This window comes from Euleptes europaea, chromosome 6 (genome assembly GCF_029931775.1).
Source record: "Euleptes europaea isolate rEulEur1 chromosome 6, rEulEur1.hap1, whole genome shotgun sequence".
Taxonomy (NCBI): Eukaryota; Metazoa; Chordata; class Lepidosauria; order Squamata; family Sphaerodactylidae; genus Euleptes; species Euleptes europaea.
This window is the reverse complement of record NC_079317.1, coordinates 82,143,140-82,170,270: the sequence shown is the minus strand read 5'-3', so window position 1 is coordinate 82,170,270 and position 27,131 is coordinate 82,143,140. Positions and strand designations below refer to the sequence as shown.

At 41.3% G+C, this 27,131-nt stretch overlaps 1 protein-coding gene across 1 annotated transcript in view; it reads left to right on the top strand.

Annotated features, from left to right (window-relative positions):
- Window positions 1-25,548, top strand: part of LOC130479538 (F-actin-monooxygenase MICAL2-like) — a 40,529-nt gene extending 14,981 nt beyond the window's left edge. Inside the window, exons 6-12 of the mRNA XM_056851936.1 lie at window positions 2,690-4,004; window positions 9,556-9,653; window positions 15,020-15,112; window positions 15,766-15,859; window positions 20,164-20,263; window positions 23,105-23,178; window positions 25,364-25,548. Of these exons, the coding sequence (XP_056707914.1) occupies window positions 2,690-4,004; window positions 9,556-9,653; window positions 15,020-15,112; window positions 15,766-15,859; window positions 20,164-20,263; window positions 23,105-23,178; window positions 25,364-25,548 (1,959 nt within the window). The remainder of the gene's footprint in view (window positions 1-2,689; window positions 4,005-9,555; window positions 9,654-15,019; window positions 15,113-15,765; window positions 15,860-20,163; window positions 20,264-23,104; window positions 23,179-25,363) is intronic.
- The last annotated feature ends 1,583 nt before the right edge of the window (window positions 25,549-27,131 follow it).

The following is a 27,131-nucleotide window of genomic DNA, read 5'->3' as shown; positions in this document are numbered from 1 at the left end:
GTGTAGGGTAAGAAGAGCCATTTTAAATTGCTCTGTGGCTTTAGATAAAAGAGCTGCAAGAGGAGAGTGCAGACATCACATATCAATACCTTTACCCAGTTCAGAATAAAGTCCCATGAGAAAACTGCTCTCAAACAGGATTGTTGCACATGCTGGCAGGTGCTGGAAGATTCACAAAATGAGAGTTCATAGTTCAATTAACTTGTTTCTTTCAGTGCACTGAAAATATGATTCAATGAGTGTCATTAATGGTGGGAAAGTGTGTCAATAATTCTCACGGTTACTCTCAGAGGCAGATCTACTGTGAAACTAACAAAGTTTAAGCTTCAGGGCCCCTAATCCTAGAGGGGCCCTCTGAAGCAACTTTTTTTTAATGAGTGAATTTCTCAACAAAATCGATGGAGTTTTTTTAGTGATAGAATCATAAGCCAATGGGTTGAAGTACTTAATATTGACTTCAGAATATGCTCTAAGACCCATTTCATATGGCCTCAAAATATCCCTGTAATTGGTCAAATTTCCAAATTTTATTGGGGGCTTGCAGCGCCCGAACCCCCAGCTGTAAGGGCTCTCTGAGCTCGCCCAAATCTATTCATAGCCTACATTTTGGCAGCTGGATCTTCAAATGCTTTGTTGGTGCACAGCTTAATAGTTCTATAGTTTTATTTCATCACTGTATGGCCCATTTTCAAGGACTCCACCCCACCACCCTGTTCTCCACCATTTGGGCCTCAAGTAGGGTTGCCAGGTCCCTGTTCAGCACTGGTGGGAGGTTTTTGGGGTGGAGCCTGAGAAGGGCAGGGTTTGGGGAGGGACTTCAATGCCATAGAGTCCAGGTGAACTGATCTCTATCGACTGGAGATCAGTTGTAATAGCAGGAGATCTCCAGGTACTACCTGGAGGTTGGCAACCCTAGCCTCGAGGTCCTTCCAAGGGCAGCAAGGCCCTTTGGACCTTGTTGGATGTTGCCCTATTGTTGCTGGTTGCGAAGGGGGCCCCATAACCATTCAAGCTTCAGGGCCCCAAAAATGTAGGTCCGCCACTGGTTACTCTGGATACAAGAAATACTTCATTATTTCTTACTGTTCGTTAGAACTAGGGCCTTTATTGGCTTTTTAGTGCAAATTGCTAAATTTGCCTTTGAAAGTTAACCACATACTCAAAAATGTCTAATTATGGCCATTTGGTTGTCGCTCAATGTGTATAATCAACACTTCTCAGGAAAAAGGTCCTTATAACTAGGGCACTACTTATATGCTCTCTCTGTACATGAAATGTTCAGTCTATTGAGATTGAGGTTCAATGTGCAGCAGCCTACCATTAATCCCCCTCTCTTCCATGCATCTCCCGATAACATCTAGTTGAAGTTGATCTGTGACATGTCATCACATTCAGCATTTCCCACCCCTCTGAGGCCGCAGTCAATGAAATGGCGTGGGGGCCAGAAAACCACTGAACTTGATCATGTCACATCTCTGCTTCAATTAGGCATTACTGGAAGCCAAAAGCCCTTTTCATACCTTCAGCATACATGCACTCAGTTCATGTTTCCTGTATTTGCATGATCTGTTTTGCATATTGAGACATTATCACAACCATCTGCATGTTAATTCAATGTGTGTACATGCTATCTGGATCCTGGATTTTTTCAGGGTACTAGTCCCATGATACAAAATTGGGATGAATGTGCATTCAGATATTGACATGATTGCAAACATTGAACATGAATGTATATGCATACAACATAAGGTTGCCAGGTCCCTCTTTGCCACAGGCAGGAGGTTTTTGGAGCAGAGCTTGAGGAGGGTGGGGTTTGGAGAGGGGAGGAACTTCAATGCCATAAAGTCCAATTGCCAAAGTGGCCATTTTCTCCAGGTGAACTGATCTCTATCAGCCAGAGATCAGTTGTGATAGCAAGAGATCTCCAGCTAGTACCTGGAGGTTGGCCACCTTAATACGACATAACCTTGTGCCCCTTCAGAGACAGGAGTGCATCTTTACCTGGACGAAGAGTCACATGTACCTTTGTGTGCTGTGCATGCAGTTCCTTCCCTCCTATAGCTGTATGGCTGCATGTGTGTAGCTCTTCAAGTTAACCAGGGATACAGTCTGCTGTTCAGAAGAAAGAGCAGAGGTCTGGTATAGGCTTGTACCCACTGATCATCTGTAGCTTCCCACTTGCACATTTGGACTGAAGCCATAGCACATTGGTTGTAAAGAATGCACACAGCAGAACAGGCAATTAGTCATATAATTGTAAAAAGCAAAGCAACAAGAGGCTATCTGTAGCAAAGTACAAAATATAATATAAAGAAATCTCTGAAAACAGAATGCAAATAGTGTTTCCAATGGAGCTGGGCTATAGAACATCATTATTTAAGATTTGATGTGGAACGTCCTGCTGTGTATCTGCCAAGACCATGTAATGCTTTGCAGCGTGAACTCCCACAGGTATCTGAATATCCAAATATCTTGGCTGTCCCCCAGGAGCCTTTGCATAACTTCAGGAAGCCACAGTTGTTAGTTTCTACATTTTTATCGGACTCTTTCTCAAAGTCCACAACTATCTTGACACTTACGTGGGAAAGTATATTTTCTCTTTTGTTGCTTTGACAATGTTCTCTACATAAGAGTATTATGACTGGCTACATTTTTCTCCCAAAATAATCATATCTGCATTCCTTTATAGCCGATGTCTCCCAACAAAACTCCAGAAATCACACCAGGACATTTCAAACTCCACAGCCGGGCATTTCAAAGAAAAGGAAGAGCCACAGAGGTACCTGAAGGAATCCCTTTCTATGTGTCTCATCATTCGGTTCACATCCCCACAGACAGCAGCCCTTTGGTACGTAGTAAATCTTTTCATCATGGGCATGTGACTTCAGTTCCCACTGTTAAGAATCATGAAGCTGAGGGCTACGATCCTGAAGACCAGCATTTGAAAAACCAAACAGTGTGCAGAGAAGGCAAGGGCTCAGGATTGCTTGCGAAATGCTCAGATACTTCTGTAAATTCTGAAAAGGAAGATAAGGCGGCTTCAGGATCGTCAAAAGACCAACATATAAACAAAGCTAAAAACAAGATAATGAGGAAGCTCTCATTTTCAATGGAACAACAGTCCAGACTACACGCTCTGAATGATGGTAAGCTAAATGGAACAAGAATGGAACAGCAAGGGCAAGGAATCCTAGAACCGAATCCAAAACAATCCAGTTGTTTCAGACATCCAAAATTCTCAGGGAACTGTTCGCCAGTTATGTCGCCAGAATACAAATCTCCTAAGAATGCTGATAATTGTCCCAAAGGACAAATCGCTGGCCAATCTAAATCACCACTGAGGCTCATTGCCAGTGCCATAAAGAAATCCATCATAGAACCGCTTAGATCTCCCCCTGAAGGCTGGAAAAAGAGCCAAGAAACAAATGCCAGACATCATCCGGAGAACACCATTTTCAATTTCCCTTATACAGTCAATTTAAGAAACAGCAAGAATCATGGGAAGCATGACACACAGATGCAAGAGCCCGATGAGTTGAGCACTCCGGGAAAAGGCCTCGAAACTGGTAGTTCAGATAGTTCTAGTTTTTCCAACAGTCCACGAGAAGAATATTCGTATGACGATGCATGTTTTCCGGTTTACAGTATGCATACCAGCCCATCCGAGAGTCTAGGTGCATTTGAATATCCTTCCCATACTGATGTAGATGATGTGCCAATGCTTCTAGAGAGATTTACTCTTAAAGAGAATCTCTGGAAGTCTACCAGGGACGACTTCAGTAACTGTAACCAAAAGAACATCCTTTATTCATCTCTAAGACTCAAGAACAAAAGTTCTGATGCTGTTTTAGAGAGTGCTGTACAGAGGAACAATCTCAGGAACCTGTTCGGTAAAATGAGGGGCGATGAAGATAAAAACCCTTCTTCAACGTCCCCTGTGCCCGCCAGTACCATCCTTGCTGCTGAGGAAGTAATCAATTGTCCTCACAATAGAGAATTTGTGGGTAAGCAAAATGCTCATTTTAAAAGATAATGTAGTACCATTTTAAAATGTATTGACTTTTCTCCATTTAAACTTGCTATGGACGTTTGGAAGCTGAACTGTGTGTTGGGTCCCATGGAGGACTTCTGTAAGAAGGGATTTCTTGCCCCCCCTTTCTGCTATTAAAATGTCAATTGAAAATACTGCTTCTGGGGGATAGGGGACTCTCCCACTCCCCCAGGAACAGCGTGGGAAGAATCTTAAGCCTCCTGTGGGAGGGGAAGAACTGATGAAAATCACCTTCTCTTTGTCTGGATATCTTGCAATGTATTGCTATGTGCTTTGGCATTTCTTTCCTTAGAATTTAGCTGGCTTGGCCCAAATCTACAATCATTTTAAGTAGCCACTTAAGGTGGCTGTTACTTCCAAACTATTACATACATCCTGTCTTCTACAAAGTGATTATGGCATGCCTGAAATGTGATGATGAAGGTCATACCCATGTGGTTGTTCATGCACTCAGCAGCAATTAATCCATTTTATGAGCAACTTTAGCACACCACAGGCCCATTAGCCAGGCAGGAAACAAGCATAAGAACATAAGAAAGGCCATGCTGGATCAGACCAAGTTCCATCAAGTCCAGCAGTCTGTTCACACAGTGGCCAACCAAGCAAGATCACGCACCCAGTGAAGATCTTCTTTCTCTCAAGAATCACGTTTAAATCAGTCCTGATTGACATGGCCTGCCAAGCAGTTACATTTCATATAAGGTGACCAAGAGAAGTGGGCATAGTACATAATCCAAGAGGTACATTCCCCACTTCTGCCAGGGTCCTTTGCAGAGGGCACTAGGATATCACTTTCCTATCTTAGGTTGGCACTACAAGGTGTGATGTGAGCTCGGTGCAGACTGGAAGATTAAACTTGGCCAGGAGTAAGCTGATCCAAGAAGTCCTCATGGTGGAAGCAGTCCTGTAGGGGTCTCTGGGCTCTGACCAGCCAGCCGTGGTGGCAGAGGAGGAGGGAATGGATGAGCCAGTGCATGTTGTAATTGGTCAAGTTTGAGCTGAGCAGCTTCGTGCATGCATCACCACAGGAGGGGGCTTGGCTTGGCTTGTCCTTGGCCATCAACTACCCATCAGGAAATTCCTGATTAAATTAAATGGCCAACCTGCCCCTGCCTAAGACCTAGCGTGCCCAGTGAAATTACGAGGAGTCCTAATGGTACAACTTCTGACTCACAGGCAGTAGTACTGAGGATTGGAAGAAGAAGAAGAGTTGGTTTTTATATGCCGACTTTCTCTACCACTTAAGGGAGACTCAAACCGGCTTACAATCACCTTCCCTTTCGCTCCCCACAACAGACACCCTGTGAGGTAGGTGGGGCTGAGAGAATGTGACCAGCCCAAGGTCACCCAGCTGGCTTCATGTGTAGGAGTGGGGAAACAAATCCAGTTCACCAGATTAGCCTCCGCCGCTCATGTGGAGGAATGGGGAATCAAACCTGGTTCCCCAGATCAGAGTCTACCACTCCAAACCACCGCTGTTAACCACTACACTATGCTGGCTCTCTACCCCACGCTGGCTCTGGAAAAATGTCCTGGACGATATCTAAATTTCAGGCAGAGGTTTACTGAAAATCTTTGCTCAATTTGCAAGAACCCCATGAAAATAGGAATAAAATAGGATATGAAAATAGGAATAAAATCCCAAACAGCAAAATATCAATAAATTTTAAAATTCCTTCCATTGTGCAGAATTAAATGTAAAATACCAGAAGATTGTTTCTAAATAAAAAATAAGCTCAGAGGTAGTAATGCTGGCTCAGCCATGGCATTGCATTTCTTAGGAAGAATACAATACCACAGGCAGAGCTCTTGCTTGTTTATCTGAACTCATTCTGAAAAATACATTATCCCCTCCTGTTCATATACAACTGAGTTGCAAAGATAGATATAGCAGTATAGTAAGACGTGTTTTACTATTTTATCCACAGTGCAGTATGACTGTAAATCAAAGGAAAGACATCTCCTTCTAAACCTGTTGTTTTTCTGTTTGCAGCGCATTTCATTTAATGATTAGGTTTCTAGGACTGTCGGTTTCATTTTTTTAAAATCAAGAAATCTGTTTTGACTCAGGTCTTGTACTGTCTCACGTCTCTCTTAGGATTAATTTCTTTAATCATCTGGAGCCATTGTAACAGCTGATCATTTGAGAGTGTTTTCCCTTGAGGATTTAAGCATGGGTAGTAAAAAGATTTGAGAGGGAAAGTGAAGAGCAATGTGGGATTTTTCCTTGTTAGCGCATCTCAGTTTAGCTGTTAATATGGTTTATTGGTTGTTTTCTTGAGGTACTTCCCTCCCCCTCACACCCCCAGTCCTTTTTTTGGATAACAATAGGGAGAAAAACAAAATAAAAGAAATGGCTCAATTGTTCAAAGAATCTTTTTCTTCTAAAGGAATTGTTCTAAGATTAAAATTTCAGAGATTATTTATAGAAGCTTGGTATGATTGTATAGCCCTTATAATATGCATAGATATAGCTAGGCAGTGAGAATTGTTGCATCTTGAAATGGCATTAGGTTCCTTTTGCTGTTTATGCTTGGTAATTAGCAGCCAGTTTCAGGCTGAAGTGCCCCGCATATTTTTTTTAAAATTTCTTCACAGCTGAACTGTCGTTCCAGAGGCACATACCTGCTTCGCATTTCTTAAGACCCCTTTTAATGTGACCTTTTGTATTTGCTCCGCCCCCACATCGAAGCATTCACTGAAGGAAGCATGCAGAATCCCAGCTGGTTTAGCTATGCGAACGACTATTGCTTATGGCTATGCAAACAAAGGAACGAAGGAGCAGGCCTGTGTGTGTGTGGGGGGGGTGGAATTTGTTTGACTTTCTCCTCTTGCATCGGGACCGTGAATAGTCACTTTAAAGGTCAGATTTTAAAAAAACTGCATTGAGCGAGGAGCAGAATCGACCCTCCATAAATGGCCTTTAAGTTTTTGTATCTGTAACAATGGCATGGTAGGAATTAATTAAAGAGGTGACGCTGTAAACTAACATCAAGCTTGTCTGCAGGGTAAAGACATGCCTGTTGCATTTCTCCTGGCATGTAGATGTTTAGGGAGAACATATCCCCTCGCTCCTTAAAAGGGCTTATACATACACTTTATCCAGAGACAAAGCAGAGTCCTAAGAATTCATTCAGAGATAGTCAGACGTAAGGGATCTGAAGAGGCAGCGTAAATTTTTTCTTAAGAAATAAACGAGGCAAGTGGTAACCACGAGATGATAACCTAGAATTACAGTTAAGAGCACATACTAAACCTGCTGCAGAGACAGCCCTGACAGTGTTTCTGCACAAGATGACTGCTTGATATTCCTGGTGGAAAAATAGTTTTATACAATGGCAAAGGTTCATGCAGCTTTGGGTATTACAACTAAGAATCACTCATCAGGAAGCCATTTACAGTGACGTTTCCATCACAGCTATAACGTGTGGTCCACATTTCTGCCAAGTTTAGATGTGCAATGCCACTTCTAATGTCTAACTGAGGTCTAAAACGTTGACAGTCAGATATGGGAATAGCTAGATTACAATCCAATACTAGTCAAAATGAATACTAGTCCATTCCATTCCATTCCATAAACCTTTAATGGCATAGACAAATATTACAAACAGAAAGCATACATGCATACTAGTCATGATGCATACCTATTATCAACAGGATCAGAGGAGCATGCCTATAATATTAGGTGCTTTGGAACACAGGCAGGGTAACGCTGCTGCAGTCTTCTTGTTTGTGGGTTTCCTAGAGGCACCTTATTGGCCACTGTGTGAACAGACTGCTGGACTTGATGGGCCTTGGTCTGATCCAGCATGGCTTTTCTTATGTCTTCATGTCTTATGTTCATCTGTAAATACCAAGTATACTGTACAACAGCTTTTTAATCTCCCCTTGGTATAAATGCTGCTGGTAACATAAACTGATATTAACCAGTATCATCATCTGGTCTGTGTGTCCTAAAGTATATAAAAATATAAATGTTTGGGGGTTCTAGGGAGAGAAATGCACTTGTTGGATATGATGTTATGCCTGACCCCAATCAAATGTTGTATTCACACAATGATGATGGCAAACCAACAGAACCCAGCTCCTGAAGCACAAAATCCTTGACCATTTTAAGCAGCACATGCATGCCACTCACTGCCTGAACTGAGTCCAATCTGGCTGTTAATCATCAATCCTGCAGCAAGTTAAGTATCTCAGCAGATGTCCTCTGATCCTATTCTGTCATCTGAGAGAGAACATGAATTAAGCAAATAAATTCAGGAAAACAAGCATAAATGTTGTGCCTTTCAAAACATACATTTGACAGACTGCACACACAAAAAATTCTAAACATAAAAACAATTCAATTTGAATTTTTGAAGGACAGTTTCTCCCAGAGGGATATCCATTAGCCCAATGCACCAAAAATAAGCGTTTTGTGGTGCTTTAAAGACCTTGGATCCACTCAGTGCATCTGAAGAAGTGAACACATGAAGCTGCCTTATACCGAATCAGACCCGTGGCCCATCAAAGTCAGTTTTGTCTACTCAGACCGGCAGCAGCTCTCCAGGGGGATCTTAGGTAGAGATCTTTCACATCACCTACTTGCCTGGTCCCTTTAACTGGAGATGCCACGGATTGAACCTGGGACCTTCTACCACTGAGCCACAGCCCCTCAAAGCCCCTCATGGCTTTAGTCCATGAAAGCTTATGCTTGAATAAAATGTTGTTCGCTTTTGGGATGTGACAAGTCTCTTGCTTACAGTTTCTCCCATAGACTTTGCTTAAATCTCAGAGGGACTTAGTGGAAGAATGCATTGTGTGCATCAGAGACTGAATACTTCAATACACACACGCATGCACGCACACACACTTGCATGGTGGGATAATCTTGAGAGAGAGCAAAATATGTGAAGTTTGTTTAGACCTAATTAATGAAATATTTATGTTGCATGAGACCGCGCGATAAAAAAAACTCCTCCGCATAGTCCATTTGCTTCTGATTACTTCTGTGATTTATATATATATATGACCAGACATTCTGACGCCACCTATTTTACACTGAGCAGATGTCACAATGTAAAAATGGGTGCCAGATGCTACAAGCCACACAAGGGTAATTTGTTTAAGAGCTGGCTCAGACTTGAAGCATTCGATTCAATTACATTGCATGGTGAGCCTTAGATAACCATTGAGATAACACAGCAAACTTTAGATATGAATCTGAATAACAGATCTGAGTTTGGATTGCAGGCTTGAGGCATCGCGCCTGGGAAATGGGAATCGACTGATTTGTACTTAAAATGGTATATTTGCAAGGTGGGGGTGATCAGGGAATTGCCACTTGGCGAAGGCCTTGAATTAAACCCTTGAAGTCCAAGAGTTTAATTAACGCGATCAGCCAGTTGTTAGGTGTTAGTCTTGGAAAGCCAAGGGCAGGTGCAGCATGAAGGCCTATGGGGAAGATCAAAGTGGCAGGGCAAATAAGCTCTGCCTCATTGAGCTTTTTGTTTCTGTTTTAGGCTCTGAACATCTACCTGTCAGAAAACAAGTCACTGGCTATTATTGTTCTTCTTCCTCTGATGATGAATTAGAACATGAGCCTTCATTACCATTCAAGGTAACCTTTTTAATATCTTCATTCCTTAAATGCTTTTGGATTTAGTCTGCTTTCAAAAATTTCTGCTAGAATGTTTTCATTGGCACTTATTGCACTTTTTCCCACTCCATCCACTAGCTTTTACTGGTCTGATTGACTGTACTAATAAATTTGATGAATTTGAAATTTGATTTGACTGCTTCCAAAAGTTTGGAATTTTGGTCTTCAGCTAGCAGATATAATTTCCTGCAATCTGTTAGTAAGCTTTAAGTACAGTATTCTGATACTGCCCCACTTTATTGTGGAATGTGCTAGCGGTATTCCCAAATTAAGATGCTTGACTTGCATAATAAGTATAAGCATAACAAGTATGCAAATTATGCGCCCCAGTTTTAGGGATGTGGGTAGGGTTTCCAACTTTCAGGTACTGCTTTTTTTTTTTTAATTCAGCATACTTCCAAGTGTGAAGTTTATGTGCCAGACATTTTGGCCTTTGTGCCTGTGCTAATTTTGCTTGAGTTCAACCTTCAGGTACTGGCTGGAGATCTCCTGCTATTACAACTGATCTCCAGCCGACGGAGATCAGTTCACCTGGAGAAAATGGCAGCTTTGGCAATTGGACTCTATGACATTGAAGTCCCTCCCCTCCCTAAACCCCACCCTCCTCAGTCTCTGCCCCAAAAACCTCCTGCTGGTGGCGAAGAGGGACCTGGCAACCCTAGATAATGGGCACAACAACCCTAAATACACCATCTCTGCAGCATCAACTAGGAAATTCATATAAGCACTTTGTTAATGTATATCAACTTTTAACTTTTAGGCAGCTCTGCATCAGCTGACGTCCTAGCAGGAAAAGGAGGGCAAGCCTTTTAGAGGTTGTTCCACCTTGTCACAGGACATTTCTGCTCTATGCTTTCTGTATCTGCAGTACACACAGTATGGGAATTAGCAAGGCTGGCTGCACTTTATGCTTTTAACACCCACCTCCAGTCTTCCACCCAGTTGTCGCCCATGACCTATTCCAGTTTGCCAATGGTTGCTATCTTGTGTAATTTCTTGTTTTTAGAAGGCCACTGGAGTCCTGAGCCAAATATTTTTCCACCACCACGATGGCTTCTGAGATTTCACAAAGCACTGCCTGTCCCCTTTTCAAGGATATCTTCATCATGTTGGGTTGCCTCCCCCAGGTGGTGGCTGAAGATCTCCTGCTATTACAACTGCTCTCCAGGTGACAGAGATCAGTTCACCTGGAGAAAATGGCCACTTTGGCTATCGGATTCTTTGGCATTGAAGTCCCTCCCCTTTCCAAACCCTGCCTTCCTCAGGCTTCGTCCCAAAATTTCCAGGTATTTCCCAACCCGGAGCTGGCAACCCTATCATCATGATAAAGACTAGATAGAAAGTTGCATGCCCAGGCACCCACCAAATAAGGACATGAGACAACAGTGTGGGTTGAACGAATTTATTTAAATGGATAGTCTCTGTTATAACTTATTAAAATATGCGAACATATTTTAAGATGAGCTGCAGATCCACCCGGCGGTCCCTCAGGCCTTGTTTATCCCAACCTGCACATACAATGTGCCAAGAAGTGCCCAGCCTCATCCCCCTCCCCTGTGCCACTCAGCACCATCCTAGCAGCACACAGCAAATGCCTGCTTGTGAGGGGTCTATCCTGTTCAAGTCGCTACCCTGCCGCTCTTGCCTCTTGGCTGGAACAATTCCATCCCTGCCCAGAGGGATGAATGGGCCAGGGCAAACCAGTCCACAGCTGGCAATGCCTGAATGGAAAGAAAGAAAGAAAGAAAGAAAGAAAGAAAGAAAGAAAGAAAGAAAGAAAGAAAGAAAGAAAGAAAGAAAGAAAGAAAGAAAGAGCAAGAAAGAAAGAAAGCTGAGAGTCTTGGGGAGGTGATCTTCACCACTGGTGGGAGGTTTTTGGGGCAGAGCCTGAGGAGGGTGGGGTTTGGGGAGGGGAGGGACTTCAATGCCATAGAGTCCAATTGCCAAAGCTGCCATTTTCTCCAGGTGAACTGATCTCTATTGGCTGAAGATCAGTTGTAACAGCAGGAGAGCTCCATCCACCACCTGGAGGTTGACAACCCTAAGCTACCAAGGCCAACCATTCCACAGAATCATGGCATATATTTATGAAAAACCTTATGAATAAATTCCCACCTATGAGCTCACGACCTGAGTTCAATCCCAACAGAAGTCGGTTTCAGGTAGCCGGCTCAAGGTTGACTCAGCCTTCCATCCTTCCGAGGTTTGGAAAATGAGTCCCCAGTAAAGGGAAGATGGCTGGGGGAGCCACTGGCAAACCACCCCGTAAACAAAGTCTGTCTAGGAAACGTCGGGATGTGACATCACCCCATGGGTCAGGAATGACCCGGTGCTTTCACAGGGGACCTTTACTTTTTTATGAGTAAAACTAGAGAATAGGTCCTATCTACCTCCAGTCACAAAGCAGCATAGCTTATAAGTGTGTTTAGGATTGGGACACAAATATTATGGTTAAAACAATCTTGCTGCATTTTAGACAATCTGATGAATGTTGAAATCTTTCTGTGCACAGAGCAGGAGCCAAAATGTGTAGGCATGGCACTTCCTGACCAATAGTTCCCAACTGATTCCAATTTTAATGAATTTTGGGAAATGGTACACTTAACGTAATATGCACATGGATGTTACATGAATGAAGGGGAAGTCTAAAATGTTTGTGTTCAGTAATGAGTGCATTTGCCTCAGCAGGCTGCATTCAAGCCTTTATCTGTGACTAATGTCTGCCAGTTCCCAGATATTGCCATCTATCTCCCACTGACAAAACTAATAAGAAAACAAAATTATTTGTTTGGGAAATACTGATTTCCCCCCTCTCCTTGCCAGTTTTGTTTTGGGTCTATCCAAAAAGGTGTCTTATTAACTATGCCTGATATAGTTCAGTATAGTATTGGGGGAAAGATGGTCCAGTTCACTACAATTACACTTTTGAATGTGTTTAAGGATTTATTCCATTAAGGAGTTTGCAATACAATTTCATTACTACACACAATACACTGGTGGATTAACTACTATAAGCATACACATGTATTAAAGCCCAGCTTATTTGATAAAGAAAAGCTGCTTGGGGAGGGGACATTTTCAGTTGCTAGTAGAGGGAGGTATGATTAATCCTTCTCCCGAAGTGCTGTTTTTCTGCCAATTTTAGTCTTGCAGATTGTGTTTGTGAGTATAAACACACGTCTGGAAGGCTAGGAGGGAAAATAACAGTGTGGGGGTGGGAAACACATTTTGAAACACTAGCTATCAGTATACTAAATGACCAAGGGCTTCCGTGAAAATATGTTGGCATCTAGGAACCACCAGTGCCCACATTGTTTCTTGCATTACAATGAACATCCCATCCCTTACAGGCAACTGAATTCTAAACATACATCTAAATAAAGGGGGTGAGCAGAGAAGTGGCTGGATTTGCAGATGACATCAAATTATTCAGAATATTGGGCGGAGGTTGCAAGTGAGATCCAATGTAACTGGATAGTGATGCACATTAGGGTGAAAAATGTGTGTGTGTGTGTGTGTGTGTGTGTGTGTGTGTGTGTGGCAGTGACTGACCAGGAAAAAGATCATGGGGTCATGACAGAAAATGTTGACTTGGTGTATGGCAGCAATAAAAAAATGCAGGTTCTGTACTATAGCTTACTGTAGGTTTGGGAACAAAACACCCAGTATTGTAATGTCTATTGCATAGATCCAGGTTAAGAAGAGCCCTGCTGGATCAGACCAGCGGTCCATCTAGTCCAGCATCCTGTCTCACATAGTGGCCAACCAGTTACTCTGGAGGGGCAACAGGGTGTAGAGACCAAGGCAGTTCCCTAATGTTGCCTCCTGGCAATGGTATTCAGAGGTTTACTACAAGGCGTGAAATTAAATATGAGAGGAGCTGGAAAAGAGGAGGAAAGAGGAGGAGGAGGAAAATGGAAGATTTACATTCCCCCAGTTTTAACTAGAGACACCTCATCTTTCCAGCATTTGCCATATCTAGAATATTCTCTCTGCTTTCCTTTCCCCTTCTCTATTAGTAAAATTAATTGTGCTCAGACTTACGCACTTCTGTTGCCTTCACCTGGATTCCCCTATCATAGTTCCCTGACCTGCAAAGTAGGTAATAACTAAGGGCACCCAACACATGTTTATTAGTAAGCTTAGGCAAGTACACTATTACCTGAAAGTTTTCATGGCCTCATTCAAAAACTGATATATTTTATCCCCCTCCTCAATTTCATTTAATTGAACTTTGTTTTTTAAAATATGTACAGGGGGAGGAAATTGAGAAAAATTCAACGCTCGTCTTGCTACCAAAATAAACTCAAACCTACTTCAATGATAAATTATTCACAACCCCACCGAAATACAAATAATGAAGAGCATCACATAGCAGCCATTTTGCGGTGGGACCCATTTCTCAAAATTCCTTAAGTGCCTTGAAGCTGAAGAAGGCTGGGGACCATTTCTCTGCAAAGAGTAGCACTGTTCCTAAATATCCCTGTGAAGAGTTCCAACAACTTGATATTCATGAAGGCCTTGATGAATCTTTCCCTTATATTCTTCTTATTTATATGGAAATCCATCTCCTGAAGTATAGAAGATAAGGCATGATATTGTGCCTCTCTGTATGGAAAAGGTTTAAAGAGGTCCCCCTGGTTTGGGAAACACAATAAAGTGTCAAGGAATCTAGCTTTTCCAGGATGGATAGACTTTGACTCCCATTTCAGAAGACCTTAATGCTTCATCACGCTTGTTTTCATTCCTTTCTTCACAATTCTTAGTAATTTCAAAACAGGAATTATGAAGTACTTATTCAAATGTTCATGTTCTAGCTCCTCTTTTCTCTGTAACCATCACTGTTTCTTCTGGGCATGTCTATATCTCCTTCTGGATGAAATGTTCCCTGCATGGTAGTATGTCTCCAGTAGCTCTAGTTCAAAATGAAAAATTCCAACTGTAGTGTCATTTCTCATCAAAATACATATCTATTCAACCCCAAGGGACAGAAGTTTAGCATTTCGGCAGATTCAATAAGTAGGTCAAGACATGAGTGACAATCTTATACTCCCTAATGTGTACTTTTTTATTCACCAAGATAATTTGCGTTGGGATTATAGATGTGCAGTTTCATCCTCATTGATTGGACATTTGTTGTTGCTTTCATTGACAAAGTGCTAATGCCTAGCAAGGTCCCTATTGATGAGGGCAAATGGCTTAGAATGTGTCTTACCAACTCAGTCATAAAACTACTTAACATCCACATTAAAAGAAAAGTCCATGAACATCTGTGGCTAAGTACAAAGTATTGATTACCTTTTGTGCTTTGTCTTTGTTGTTAATAGGCAAAAAAACCACTAAAAAGAAATAGAAAGTTGGAAAAGGAAACAAAGCAACTGCTTAAACAAGAACAGCTGAAAAGGCTCCATAAAGCACAGGTACTCGAGTGATTTTTCTTACGAAACAGACAACTTTGTCAAATATATGCTCCTGTAGGAAGAGGAGAGATTGCTACCTAGAGTCTATACAAAACCCCAATACTCTGTCCTGATCTCTCTTCATGAGCCTTTATACAATCATATTTTAATTTTCAGTCTATGCCACTCAGGACATTTTCAGATGATAATTTTGTGACTAGTAGAAGTTCTATGTTTCCATGGAACTAAAACAGCCATGAGAGTTGGTGTGGTGTACTGGTTAGTGCTGGACCAAGATCTGAGACTCCCTCGTTCAAATCCATGCTTCTCCATGATGTTTTCTAGGTGATCATGGTCTTAGTACATGCTAAGGATGTGATTTATCACTGACCTAAATCCCAAGTTAAAAATATTTCAGGTAGCAGGTCTTAGAGCTGCTGCAGTCAAAGCAGACAGTACTTAGGTGGACCTGAGACCCTGGAGAGCTGCTGCCGGTCTGAGTAGACAATACTGCTTTTGATAGACCAAGGGTCTGATTCAATACAAGGGAGCTTCATGTGTTCTTCATATGTTCATATGTTCAATGGTCTGTTTCAGTATGGGCAGCTCCACATATTGATACGTTCTCCTTTTTGCATGGGAAAATTTAAAGTATCTCTGTATTTATTTGTCAGGCTATCCAGCGGCAACTGGAGGAAGTAGAGGAGAAGCAAAGAACCCTGGAGATATTTGGTGTTCAGCTAGAGAGAGAACTGCGAGGAGAATCAGGTAAACAGGAGATAGGAAATTATTTGAATTTCTTCATATGAAGATTTCTGTGTTCCTGAAGAAACTAGAAATTAGGAAAATTCTTCATTTAGTTGAAGAAATTCCACAGAACTGAATTTATTATAAACATATGTGAAGTATATCGGTTCTTGTGGGGTATCCGGGCTGTGTGACCGTGGTCTTGGTATTTTCTTTCCAGACGTTTCGCCAGCAGCTGTGGCAGGCATCTTCAGAGGAGTAACACTGAAGGACCCTCCTTCAGTGTTACTCCTCTGAAGATGCCTGCCACAGCTGCTGGCGAAACGTCAGGAAAGAAAATACCAAGACCACGGTCACACAGCTTGGATAACCCACAAGAACCTATGAACTCTGACCGTGAAAGCCTTCGACAATATATGTGAAATATGATGGGTAGTAAAGTGGGGGGAATTATTTTTCTAGAAACTGTAGTGCTGACGTTCACAAACTCCTGAGTTGTAGCATAGCAAATGTGATGTTTAATTACTTCAGACTGGCCAAACTAACTTTCAGAAGGTAAGTAGGTACCATTTTTTAAAATGCCATAATTATCATGCATTGAAAAGTTGCCTGGTCAACACATACACAGATCCTTAAGTTATTATTCTGCCTTTACATTGACCTTACAGTCAGCATGGATTTTCTTTTGTGAATTGGCCCTCTCACCATAAAGTTCTTTAACAGCAGATTAATTTTTATTCCCTACTGACAACAGAATCTTTACTTTCTCATTTTTTTGCTTGCATGGTATCAGGTCCTCTCAGGGGTCCAGAAAAGCCTGGGCTATTTCCAGCTTTTGAGGCTCTTAGCCATACTTAAAAAGAAAAAAAGAAAAAAAACAATGATGTAAGATGTACATAAAACAAGCTATGAACCATATGCAAAACAGTAACGAGCTTTCTCCTTAAAACATCCTCAAATGCTTTCCCCAGTATCAGATGTTCACAAATCTCCCCTTCTTGGGGAACATGCTCAAGTGGGTAGTGACAGCCCAACTCTAGCTATTTGTGGATGAAACAGAGATTATCTGGATACACTTAGATCTGGTGGCTTGCCGGGCTTTGGAATTGAAATTATTTTGTTGTTCTGATGGATTATTTATGCTGGGGTGAGAAAAACAACAACCCCAGAAACAATGATCCTGTTGATTCTCCTTGACTTCTCATTGCATGAGAACACCATGTTACGATGGTTGTATTCCAACCTGCTGGCTCCAGAAAGTGAGCTCCTAAAAGACTGCCAGTTGTTTCCTATGGATAGGGTTGGAGCGCTGGGATAATATGCTTGCCACATGGAGGGCCAACAAGGGTGAAAGTTGGAGGTGCTGCTTGTTTAATGTGGTATGGTTAAATCAGCCTTAAGCAACATAAAATCCTGGAGACTTTAAAAAATTACAAGATTGGATTCAGTCTCCCCTCCTTTCATGCATGAAGACACTTCTGTGGGGCAGGATCCATGATTTTCATGGATTTCTTCCTTGAACTGCACCACCCCATACAACATTTGCACAATTATTGGATGTTGCCTGATTCTCAGGAGTAGTTTTCCAGAAAACACAGGAGGCTGTAGAAGAAAGCGGGAGCTGAGAAATATCAGTGGCATGGGTAGAGATTTACTTGCAGTTATTGGGATCCAAAGTAGTCGGTTTTGTCAACAGAATACCTGGTACAAATATCAAATATGCCCTACCAAATTGGTATCCATTTACCTGCTTGCTGCATCTTGAAGAACAGAGGCTCCTTTCCTCGTTACCATCCTTAGTAACGTAATTTATTTTATTAAGGTTACATTTTTCCTGTCTTTTGATTGATAGGTGGCAAGCTAGATGCAGGTGTTCTGGAGGGCACGGTGATTTCTCCTCCACCATAAGTGTTACATGCAAAATCTTTTTCCAGCTCTGCAAACCGCTCATGAAAACTATTAATTTTGGGGTTTGCTTATAACAACGTTCATGTTGTTAATGTACAATTCCAGCTGATTCCATTCCATTCATTCACCCTTTTCACAAAATAATGTGCATTATTACTTAATGAACGACCATTTCTCATTAGGCTAAGCTGTATTTAAGTAGGGTTGTGCTTATGGAGTTCAAGTGATTTAATAGGTATTATTAAGGTAATTAGAAAAACATCACAGTTAAGCAATAATATCGAGCTGCAGAGGTTGTGAATAACCAAATTTAGAGGCAGGCCTGCAAGCGCTAGCCTTCAGTGACATTAACGCAGCTCCCCTCTAATAATTGCGTGACTACAGAATGAAAGGGCCTTTTGTTAGTGGGAGCTATTCAGTCCAGTAGCTAATGAATACGAAGAGAACATGTGTAGGGGTGAAACAAAGTGCTACAAAGGCTGACGAGCAAATGAGACTTTGATGATCTTGCAAGTGGAACAACAACAATTTATGCATTAGATGAATCAGAAATAATCTCAGTCCTGTGAATAATGGTGGCTATTATTAGAGAGCAGACCAGGTTGAGTGTGATTTGTGGCTAGGTATTTAATCTTTTGTTTAGGGGGTGTTTGTTTTGTGCTGTACTCCTGTCCAGCTATTTAATTTCTTGTATGTTCTGAGCAGATTAGATGGGGTTCCAGTCGCCTTCTGTCTGGACACTGATTAGGCCCACACCCATTGCCCCCTTTAATATTACATGTTCCCAGATCATTTTCTGGTCCCTTGTAGTATTTCTCAATCTGTAGGTTCCTCACCCTTGTAGTATTTCTCAGTCTGTATGTTCCTAACAGAGCAACTGTTCCAAAGAATGTGTCACAGTTCCTCTCATAGTGGCCATTTATGCATGGCTGTTTCTCACAATCACCCCAGCTTTGCATTGACTATGCATGCATTTTCCAACATTCAGATGTCACCTCACTCTCCCCGCATGTTTCCACATATTTTCCCCGCATTTTGTGGATTTAGCCAACATCCAGAAAACGCAGGGAAAACACACCGAAATGCGCTGGGAGAGCAAGTCGACCTCTGACAGTCAGAAAATGCATGCATAATCAAAGCAAAACCCCGAAGTAGTTGGTAGAGTGACTGCAAGGAAACAGCCGTGCATAAATGGCCAGTGTGTTTCTTCATCTCTTCTAACAATTAGCAACTTCTTCATCTCTAGAACAATTAGCAACTGCACCCAACGGGCAAGCTGGTACAGTTGTGTGTTTATGCGTGTAACAAATAAAATGCTATTACTGTCTGCATGCATTTAAAGGATTCTCTGAGGTTAGAGGCAGTAGACCTCTGAGTACCAGCTACTGAGGACAACCGGTGTGTGTGTGTGGGGAAGCTGTTGCCTTCATATCCTGCTTTTGGGCTTCGTAGAGGCGTTTTTGGAAAAAAGATGCTGAAACAGATGAGACCTGGTTTTCTTTTCTTATGGAAAGTTACCTGTTGTGGGCCACAGCTCTGACTTTCTTATACTGTAAGGTTACTAGGCATTGGACTCATAAGGAAGTCAAAACTTGACCCACAGGCTAATAAAGAGATGACTAAGTGATCCAAGGACAAAGCTGGTGGGAAGCAGTGTTAATTTTCCCACCATGGAAAGAATAGACTTAGCTTGTTGCTTGCTGCAGCAGAAGGATTAACCCAAGGATTGATTAACATTGTCTCTCTTGCACTCTGACAGTGCATTCCTAAGGAGAGTTACTCCAGTCTAAGCCTGCTGAAATGAATGGGCTTAGACTGGAGTAACTCTCCTTGGGAATGCACTGTGATATCCTTATGAGCACTAAACAGCCACAAGCACCCACTAAGTGAACATATCACAGCATTGTGTTCAACTTCTTCTGCATTCCTTCTTGCTTTTAGGAGGAAAATGTATGATGTGCATGGAATTCATGCACATAGAATTTCCTAGATCTGATCTTAAGCATCTCTAGTTTTAAGGTGCTGGCCAAGAAAAGTGCCTGGGAATCTTTGAAATTACCGTAGGATAGAGGTTACTGGTCCAATGCTCTATATCCTGTAAAAAAACAACAACCAAGAGTAACTAATATTGGCTGAGTTTGAAACACAGATCTTAATTTTTTAGTCTCTCTCTCTCTCTCTCTCTCTCTCTTTCTCTCTCTCTCTCTCTCGCACACACACACATACACATACACACACTGTATGTGTGTGAGTAGTTGATGTATAGTTGATCACTACAATCCAGCTACTTTAGTTTTAGAGTTTGCTAGCTACAAAACAAAAACACTCTTTCAGTCTCTATATGATACAACTTGTAAATATGGCAGTGCTATCCTGAAAACCCAATCTTGTAAATTTACTGTTGATACCTTAAACAGATTCAGGCACACAAGATGAAACTCAGCTGCTGCACGAATGGTTTGAGCTGGTGTCGGAGAAGAATAAATTAATGCGCTATGAATTTGAACTCTTGATCAGGTAAGTAAGAACTCACCGTTTGCCATTAGCGATGAAAATTTTTAGAGGTGGGAAGAATATTCTCCTGATCCATGCGGAGGATTTTCTCTCTGATGCATGCAGATGTCATTATTGAACTAAATTGCTGCATTATGCCTTGAATTGGATATCACCATTAGCACAGGCAGCGCAAGAGATGCTTTTTTCTTATCTTATTGTCATTTGTAGCTGGAAGGTATTTTACAATAAATGCACCCCAAAGCAGTGATCTGTTTTGAATATATAGTTTCAGTGAGCGAAGGTTATTACAGGTACTGTAATTTGTATAGTGAATATATTCTCTTGTGATGAATCCTAATAAATCTTTAGGCACTTAGTCCACAGGAAGGCAAAACCCACAGTGCCAGATGAGCATCTTATAAAAAACAGAACTTCCATACATGTATATCCAAACATTGTATTCCCTATAATGGGTATGAGAGCTGGACAATGAAGAAAGCTGATAGGAAGAAAGTATATTCCTTTGAAATGTGGTGTTGGAGGAGAGTGTTATGGATACCCTAGACCGCCAAAAAAATCAAATCAGTGGGTTTTGGAACAAATCAAGCCTGAACTGACCCTAGAAGCTAAAATGACTAAACTGAGGCTGTCGTACTTTGGACATATTATGAGAAGACAAGAGTCACTGGAAAAGACAGTCATGCTAGGAAAAGTTGAAGGCAGCAGGAAAAGAGGCAGACCCAACAAGAGATGGATTGACTCTATAAAAATAGCCATGGCCCTCAATTTGCAAGATCTGAGCAAGGCTGTTAAGGATAGGACACTTTGGAGGACATTGATTCATACGGTCGCCATGAGTCGGAAACGACTTGACGGCACTTAAGACACGCACACACACATATCCAAACATACCATTTGGACTTTGTTTCAAAATGAAAAAATAAGGATATGTACAAATGTATTATTTTGAATGGTGGAAGTACGTGGACTGTTCTGTAAACATGCTTACTTCAACTTCAGTGTGCAGTCTTTAAAAAACTGGTTCTACAGCCTTTGAACTGGCATGGAGAACATCTCACTTGCAATGAGATCATGAACGCTTGAATGGGTAACCAGATAACCTTCTCTGTGTCACTTTCAGTATCTTGGAGGAAGAACAGAAAATTAATGTAAAAAACAAACAATACAAGTGCTCCTCTGGAAGTTATTTATTTAATTGATTGATTTAAAACATTTTTATCCCATCTTTCCACCTGATTAGGATCCCCTAGGCGGTGCATATAAAAAAAATTAAAACATTTGAACAATTAAAAACAACATTTACAATTATAAAATAATTCCATAAGAACAGATAACAAACAATAACCATTATTGGGGGGGGGTATGCCAGAGGAAACAAAAAAGTCTTCACCCTACAGTGGAAGACACCAATAGAAGGAGTAAGGCAAATCTCCCTGTAGAGGGAATTCCAAAGTTTTGGTGCCATGACCCAGAAAGCCCTTTCTTAGGTTGCCACCTGTCTAACCACAGATGGCAGTAGCAACCAAAGGAGGGTCTCTGAAGATGACCGGAGTGAGTGGGCAGGTTATGCTTTTGTTTAAAGCAAAGCAGTCGAGGAGATATACCTCAGATCCCTAACAGCAGCCAACACATTCTGCATTTGATATCTGTCTGCGCATTCCTGAGCCATGCCAGCGGCCAGGACGAAAGTCTTCTGGAGGCCGGCAAAGACCTGCGCCAGTGCAAGGGCCCACAGAACCGGCGTCTGGGAGGCTTACCATGGCAGCACCGGGCTGGGCCAACAACGGGGCCTTCCACCAGCAAAGGCTGCCGTGGCATCCCGGGAGGCATTCTTGAGGCGTCAAGGCGCCGGCCAGGGGGTGGGGCCGTCGTTAGGCGGCCTCCTAAGCCATTACGGCTTGGGAACGCCCCCTTTTTTTAGGCTGAGCTACGCCACCTGTGGCGTATCTCCCATGCAACCCTCATAGGGTCGCACAGATTTTTGGCGCCTGGTGCTGCTGCGTTACCTCCTAAGCCTGGTGCAGGCGTTCCCCTCAGGAATGCACGGTGTATGTGTGTGTTATGTGCCTTCAAGTTGCATCTGATGTTTGGCAGCCCTTTAAATTAATGACCTCCAAAACGTCCTATAATTTAACAGCCTTGCTCAGGTCTAGCAAACCAAAGGCCGTGACTTCCTTTATTGAGTCAATCCACAAAGTGCCTGTTGTGGGGAGGGGAAGGGAAGGTGATTGTAAGCCACTTTGAGATTCCTAACGGTAGAGAAAAGTGGGGTATAAAAACCAGCTCTTCTTCTTCTTATATTAAAAACACAGTATGTTCATGTTTTCAGAGATGCGTCAAGGCTGGTGGTTCCCTGTTGTGTGTACATGCTGTATACAGCTTTGTGTTTGCTTTATATTTGTTTTCAAAGTGTAGCATATGTTTTTATATCTCTGTTTTTTTCTCTCAGTTTTTATTTCTCTGTTTTTATCTTCACAACAAACCTATGAGATAGGATAGGCTGAGAAATGGTGACCAGCCACCTAATATGTTTCACAGACTGATCTTTGTCTGAGTTGAGCGCTGCACATACCATACTTCATCAGTTATGTCAACACAAAACATGCAGAGCATCTCTTCTCTTCCCAGTCATAAGTGGTTCTTTGTGCATACCATTACCTTTTCTGAAGTCCTACAAGAAATTAAGTATTGGTCTCTTTTTATTGCATAAACATTTGGCCTTAGTTTGCCTACCTATTAATAACTTTGGAAAAGGGCAAGGGTCTTAAGCTCACCGCTTCTATATTTTTAGTAGAGCTATTGAGGATTGGTTGTCATAGCCTTTATTGTCCTTGTGCCCAGAGCCAAAGACCTGGAATTAGAGGATCATCAAAGCCGACTGGAGCAGAAACTGAGAGACAAAATGGCCACTACTGGTAAGCAAACTACTGAATTAATTGAGTTATAGGTTGCGATGCCAGGTGTACTTGTGTATGCAAGTCAGTTGGATTTAAGAAATACAAGAGACTACTGAATCATCCAGAATCACACCATGTGTAATTCCATGGCCACTGGAGTTCTTTGATGAGATTCCAATACTGGCCTACCATTTAGGGTTGCCAACCACCAGGTAATAGCTGGAGATCTCCTGCTTCCTCCAGTGGAAGAGCCACTTAAATGGGAGGAAAGATCCTTAGGAGGGAGGGAAGCTTCAAACTTTGCAGAGCAGTGTTAGGATACAGCTCCTAGTGTATGTGTTTTTTTTTTAATATATTCCTGTTGGGTTGCAAAGCAGCTGATGAAAGCTTAGTGAAAGAGCTGCTGAAAGGGGAACTGACCAAAAAAAGCAGGAATGTGCATTCAGATAAATTAATCAAGTTCTGACCTGAATCATATTCATTTATTGAGATAGTTGATTTAGTTGCTAGATGGTTTTATTTAGCACTGCATTTGGTTAAGTTCACTAGCACTCCTGAGTTGTGATTTTAAATTTTGGCTTTTATGTTTTTAATGTATTTTATTTTACATATTTTATTTATGTTGTAAGCCTCCTTAAGCTCCATAAGGAAGAAAGGTGGCTAATCAATGTTTTAAATAAATAAATAATCCTACTGCAACCATTTTTCCTACGATGGAAATGTTCAAATCTGAATGTTATTCTGGCACATTGTTGCCTGGGTTTGGTTGTCTGATCAGTGGGAAGGAAGGCAAGGGAGAAAATATTCCATTTACCCTTTTTATGTGCTCCATTCTTATCCCCACCCCCACCTCTGAGGATGCCAGCAAAAGAAGAAAAATCCAATCATCCCAATACATGCTTCTCTGTGCCTGTTACGCAAGCAAGAACATTAATTCCATGCAAAAGCAGACATTCCCCTATCTGCCTAAAACTTGGCAGGGAGGGAACGGTCCCTGAGAATTTCATCCCAGTTACTGGCAGAAATATGTCTTTTCATTAACACCAAGGGAAACATAGAACTGAAAAATAATCCAAACAAGTATCATACTAACAATAAAGAAAACAGACACAGATAAAAAGAATAGAAGCAATGCGTGTGCAGCCGTTGTACTGAATCATTGTCTTTTATATATTTGTGTGTATTTAAAAGCAGTTTGGGAATCTGAGTTGGAGGGAGGAGCTGATGGAAAGGTACCAAAATAAATCATTCCACTGGAGGATTGGGTGGTGCATTCACCCCTGGATTATAGCCAGAGGCTTAAACTAGAAAATAGTTTCAAACTCAAAATCTGCAACTGCCAGTGTTAATTTCTGCTGAATAGCCAGAAGATGGAGCTTTTGGGACTAGCTCGTGCTGTTTTATCTATTAAAAAGAAATGAAATAAATGGATATGAATATACCCCAAATTTCTTCTTAACTAGACTAATGTTCATGTAATAATGTAGAGGTTAATGCTATTGAGGCAAACATAATGCCCATGTGATGTCTGAATATGAAACAAGCATGAGGTGAATGACAGGTGATTAATTTCCTCATCAAATGATTGGCTGTGATATACATTCTTCGCATACTGCTATTAGGACTGGTGGCCCAGCTTCCTACATGCATCTTTCCCGATTCCCGTTCCTGCTCTCACACTTGAAAACCAAAATGGAATTATGTACAGGAGTTTGGTACAGTGAGGGAGTTTGTTATTTGGCACAGGGGGTATATTTCCCTGCAAATATCAAAGCTTTTCGGTGTGCTTGATCCCAGCTTTTCTTTGGCAGAGGGCTGAAGCAGAAGCGGCAGCAGATGCTTGTGTGTTTTAATGAGATCTTTTCAAAGTAAAGGAGGGTTGGGTGTCTTATTTAGAGAGCACACAGGGTTCATGGGTGGGAAGGACTAAGCCTTCTACTCACCCATGGGTTACCTTCCTGCAGTCTTTCTCCCCTGGAACTGTCCCAAGATCAGAACCATAAGTGGTTCACCTGGGAGATAAGTGCTTGGGGCCACAGGCTACAGAGAGGAATACCATCGTAAGAGGGTGGGGGTTATCGCTAACTACCCGCTTTTATTTCTGCTTTAAAAAAAATTTGACTTCTTGTACTATCTATGCCATCGTCACTTAACTGAGATTAGGAAACTAACTTTCATAGTTTTTCTTTTAAATGTGCAACAGACCATTCGGATATTGAAAAGGATCTGAGTGATAAGTATGAAACTTTTGATGAGATGATGAAAGTGGTTGAAGAAAGAGATAAGCTTATATCTTCCTTGGAGGAGCAGAGGATAGTGGAAGAAGCTGAAGACCAGCGCTGGGTTGTCCAGAGAATACCAATTCAGCTGGACATGAAGCAATTCTAGACAAGTCCTTGCTCTTTCAACATTGTGAACACATCCAATGGAAGATTGTTAGAATCTTATTGTAGAGGAAGGCTTTATGTACTGTATTTTTTTACTATGGAAATTACACTGGAAATGTTCATTGTTTCCTACTTCCTGGAATTTTAATTCTGAGAGTTCTCAAAGGAACGACATGCTTTAGTTTTTCTTGATACCATAGCACTTTCTATCTATCTTTCTGTGTTTATGAATATGCCGTGTATATTAGCTATTTTTAAAAGATGGTCACAAGCCTATGTGTTCAGATTTTTACAATAAGCATCTTCAAGTAAGGCAGAGGGTTAACTTTTGACACTACTTCTCACAGTGGAGAAAAGGGGTTTTGTGACTGGATTTTGTATCCATTTGTAAATAAACTGCAGAAGATGTGTCAGTGCAGTGTTAAGCAGAAATAATTTACCGGGTGTATTTACAAGGTTGAGGACGTTATGCATATTAATTGAAAATGTAATGAAGTGGTAAATATTTGCAACTTGTGGTACTGTAATGTAATATTAAAGGGATTATCCTTAACAAAAAGGATCAAGTGAACCTGCTGCAGCTGTAACCAAAGGCAAAAGTATGTACTAATGAAAAAAGTATGTACTAATGCAGCATCTGTTTAAGAGATAGTCTCAGATCACATACCATGTAACTATCAGTTGTGTGTATGAACCAGAACTGTGGCACATGACAACAGGATAATTGGCCACATTTTTATATGATGCCAGTATTTCCTAGCAAGACATAACCATATTTATGCTACTGTTATAGGAAAAAAATGCACAAATATGTTCCAGATGAATACTTGACACAACTATACCAGGGCTTCACTCCTGAGCTCAGCTAACATGCACTAACATCCCACTGAAATGACAAGGACTTGCAGGGTTGCAACTCAGCAATGCAAGAAATAATCCCCACATTGCATGTATGAATTAACTTTGTATAGCCTTCGATACAGCATTGATTCTTGTAGGTGATTTTTAACACTTGGATTAAAATTCATGGTGAGGGACTCAAAAAAGAGGAATTATTTCTGTTTAATTGAGAGGTTTAATAATTTCTTAACTTTGTGAGTGGTGCTTAAATGCTGTTGCTACTTGTTAAATGCCCCAATGCCCCACTGAAAGGAGCAGGAGGAAAAGCAGGAAACAGTTACAAATAATGCATAATGAATCTTTGTGAAATCGAGCTAATACTAATGGTATGTCTATTTAAGAGCCAGTATTTGTAGTCCTGGTTAATTTCTGCTGCCATGGTGCTTCTGAAAAGGGTAGAGGGAAAATGTTGTGTTCTATTCTGCAGAGTTTTTCTTTGTAGTATTGTGTGTTGTTTACATAGAAATGTAACTTATATGCATATATTTTCCTTTTAATATGCTTTTCTGTTTTGGTTATTAATTGAAGATCTATAGTTTACCGAAAACGTCTTTAGCATATAAAATGTAATTACATTAGAAATTACACTAGAACTGAGATGTACAGTACATGAGTTCTTTATTTGTATTTACAGATGTGTTTTTGTCTGTGTGTATTGTGGGTCAAAAAGCCTGAAAAAAATTA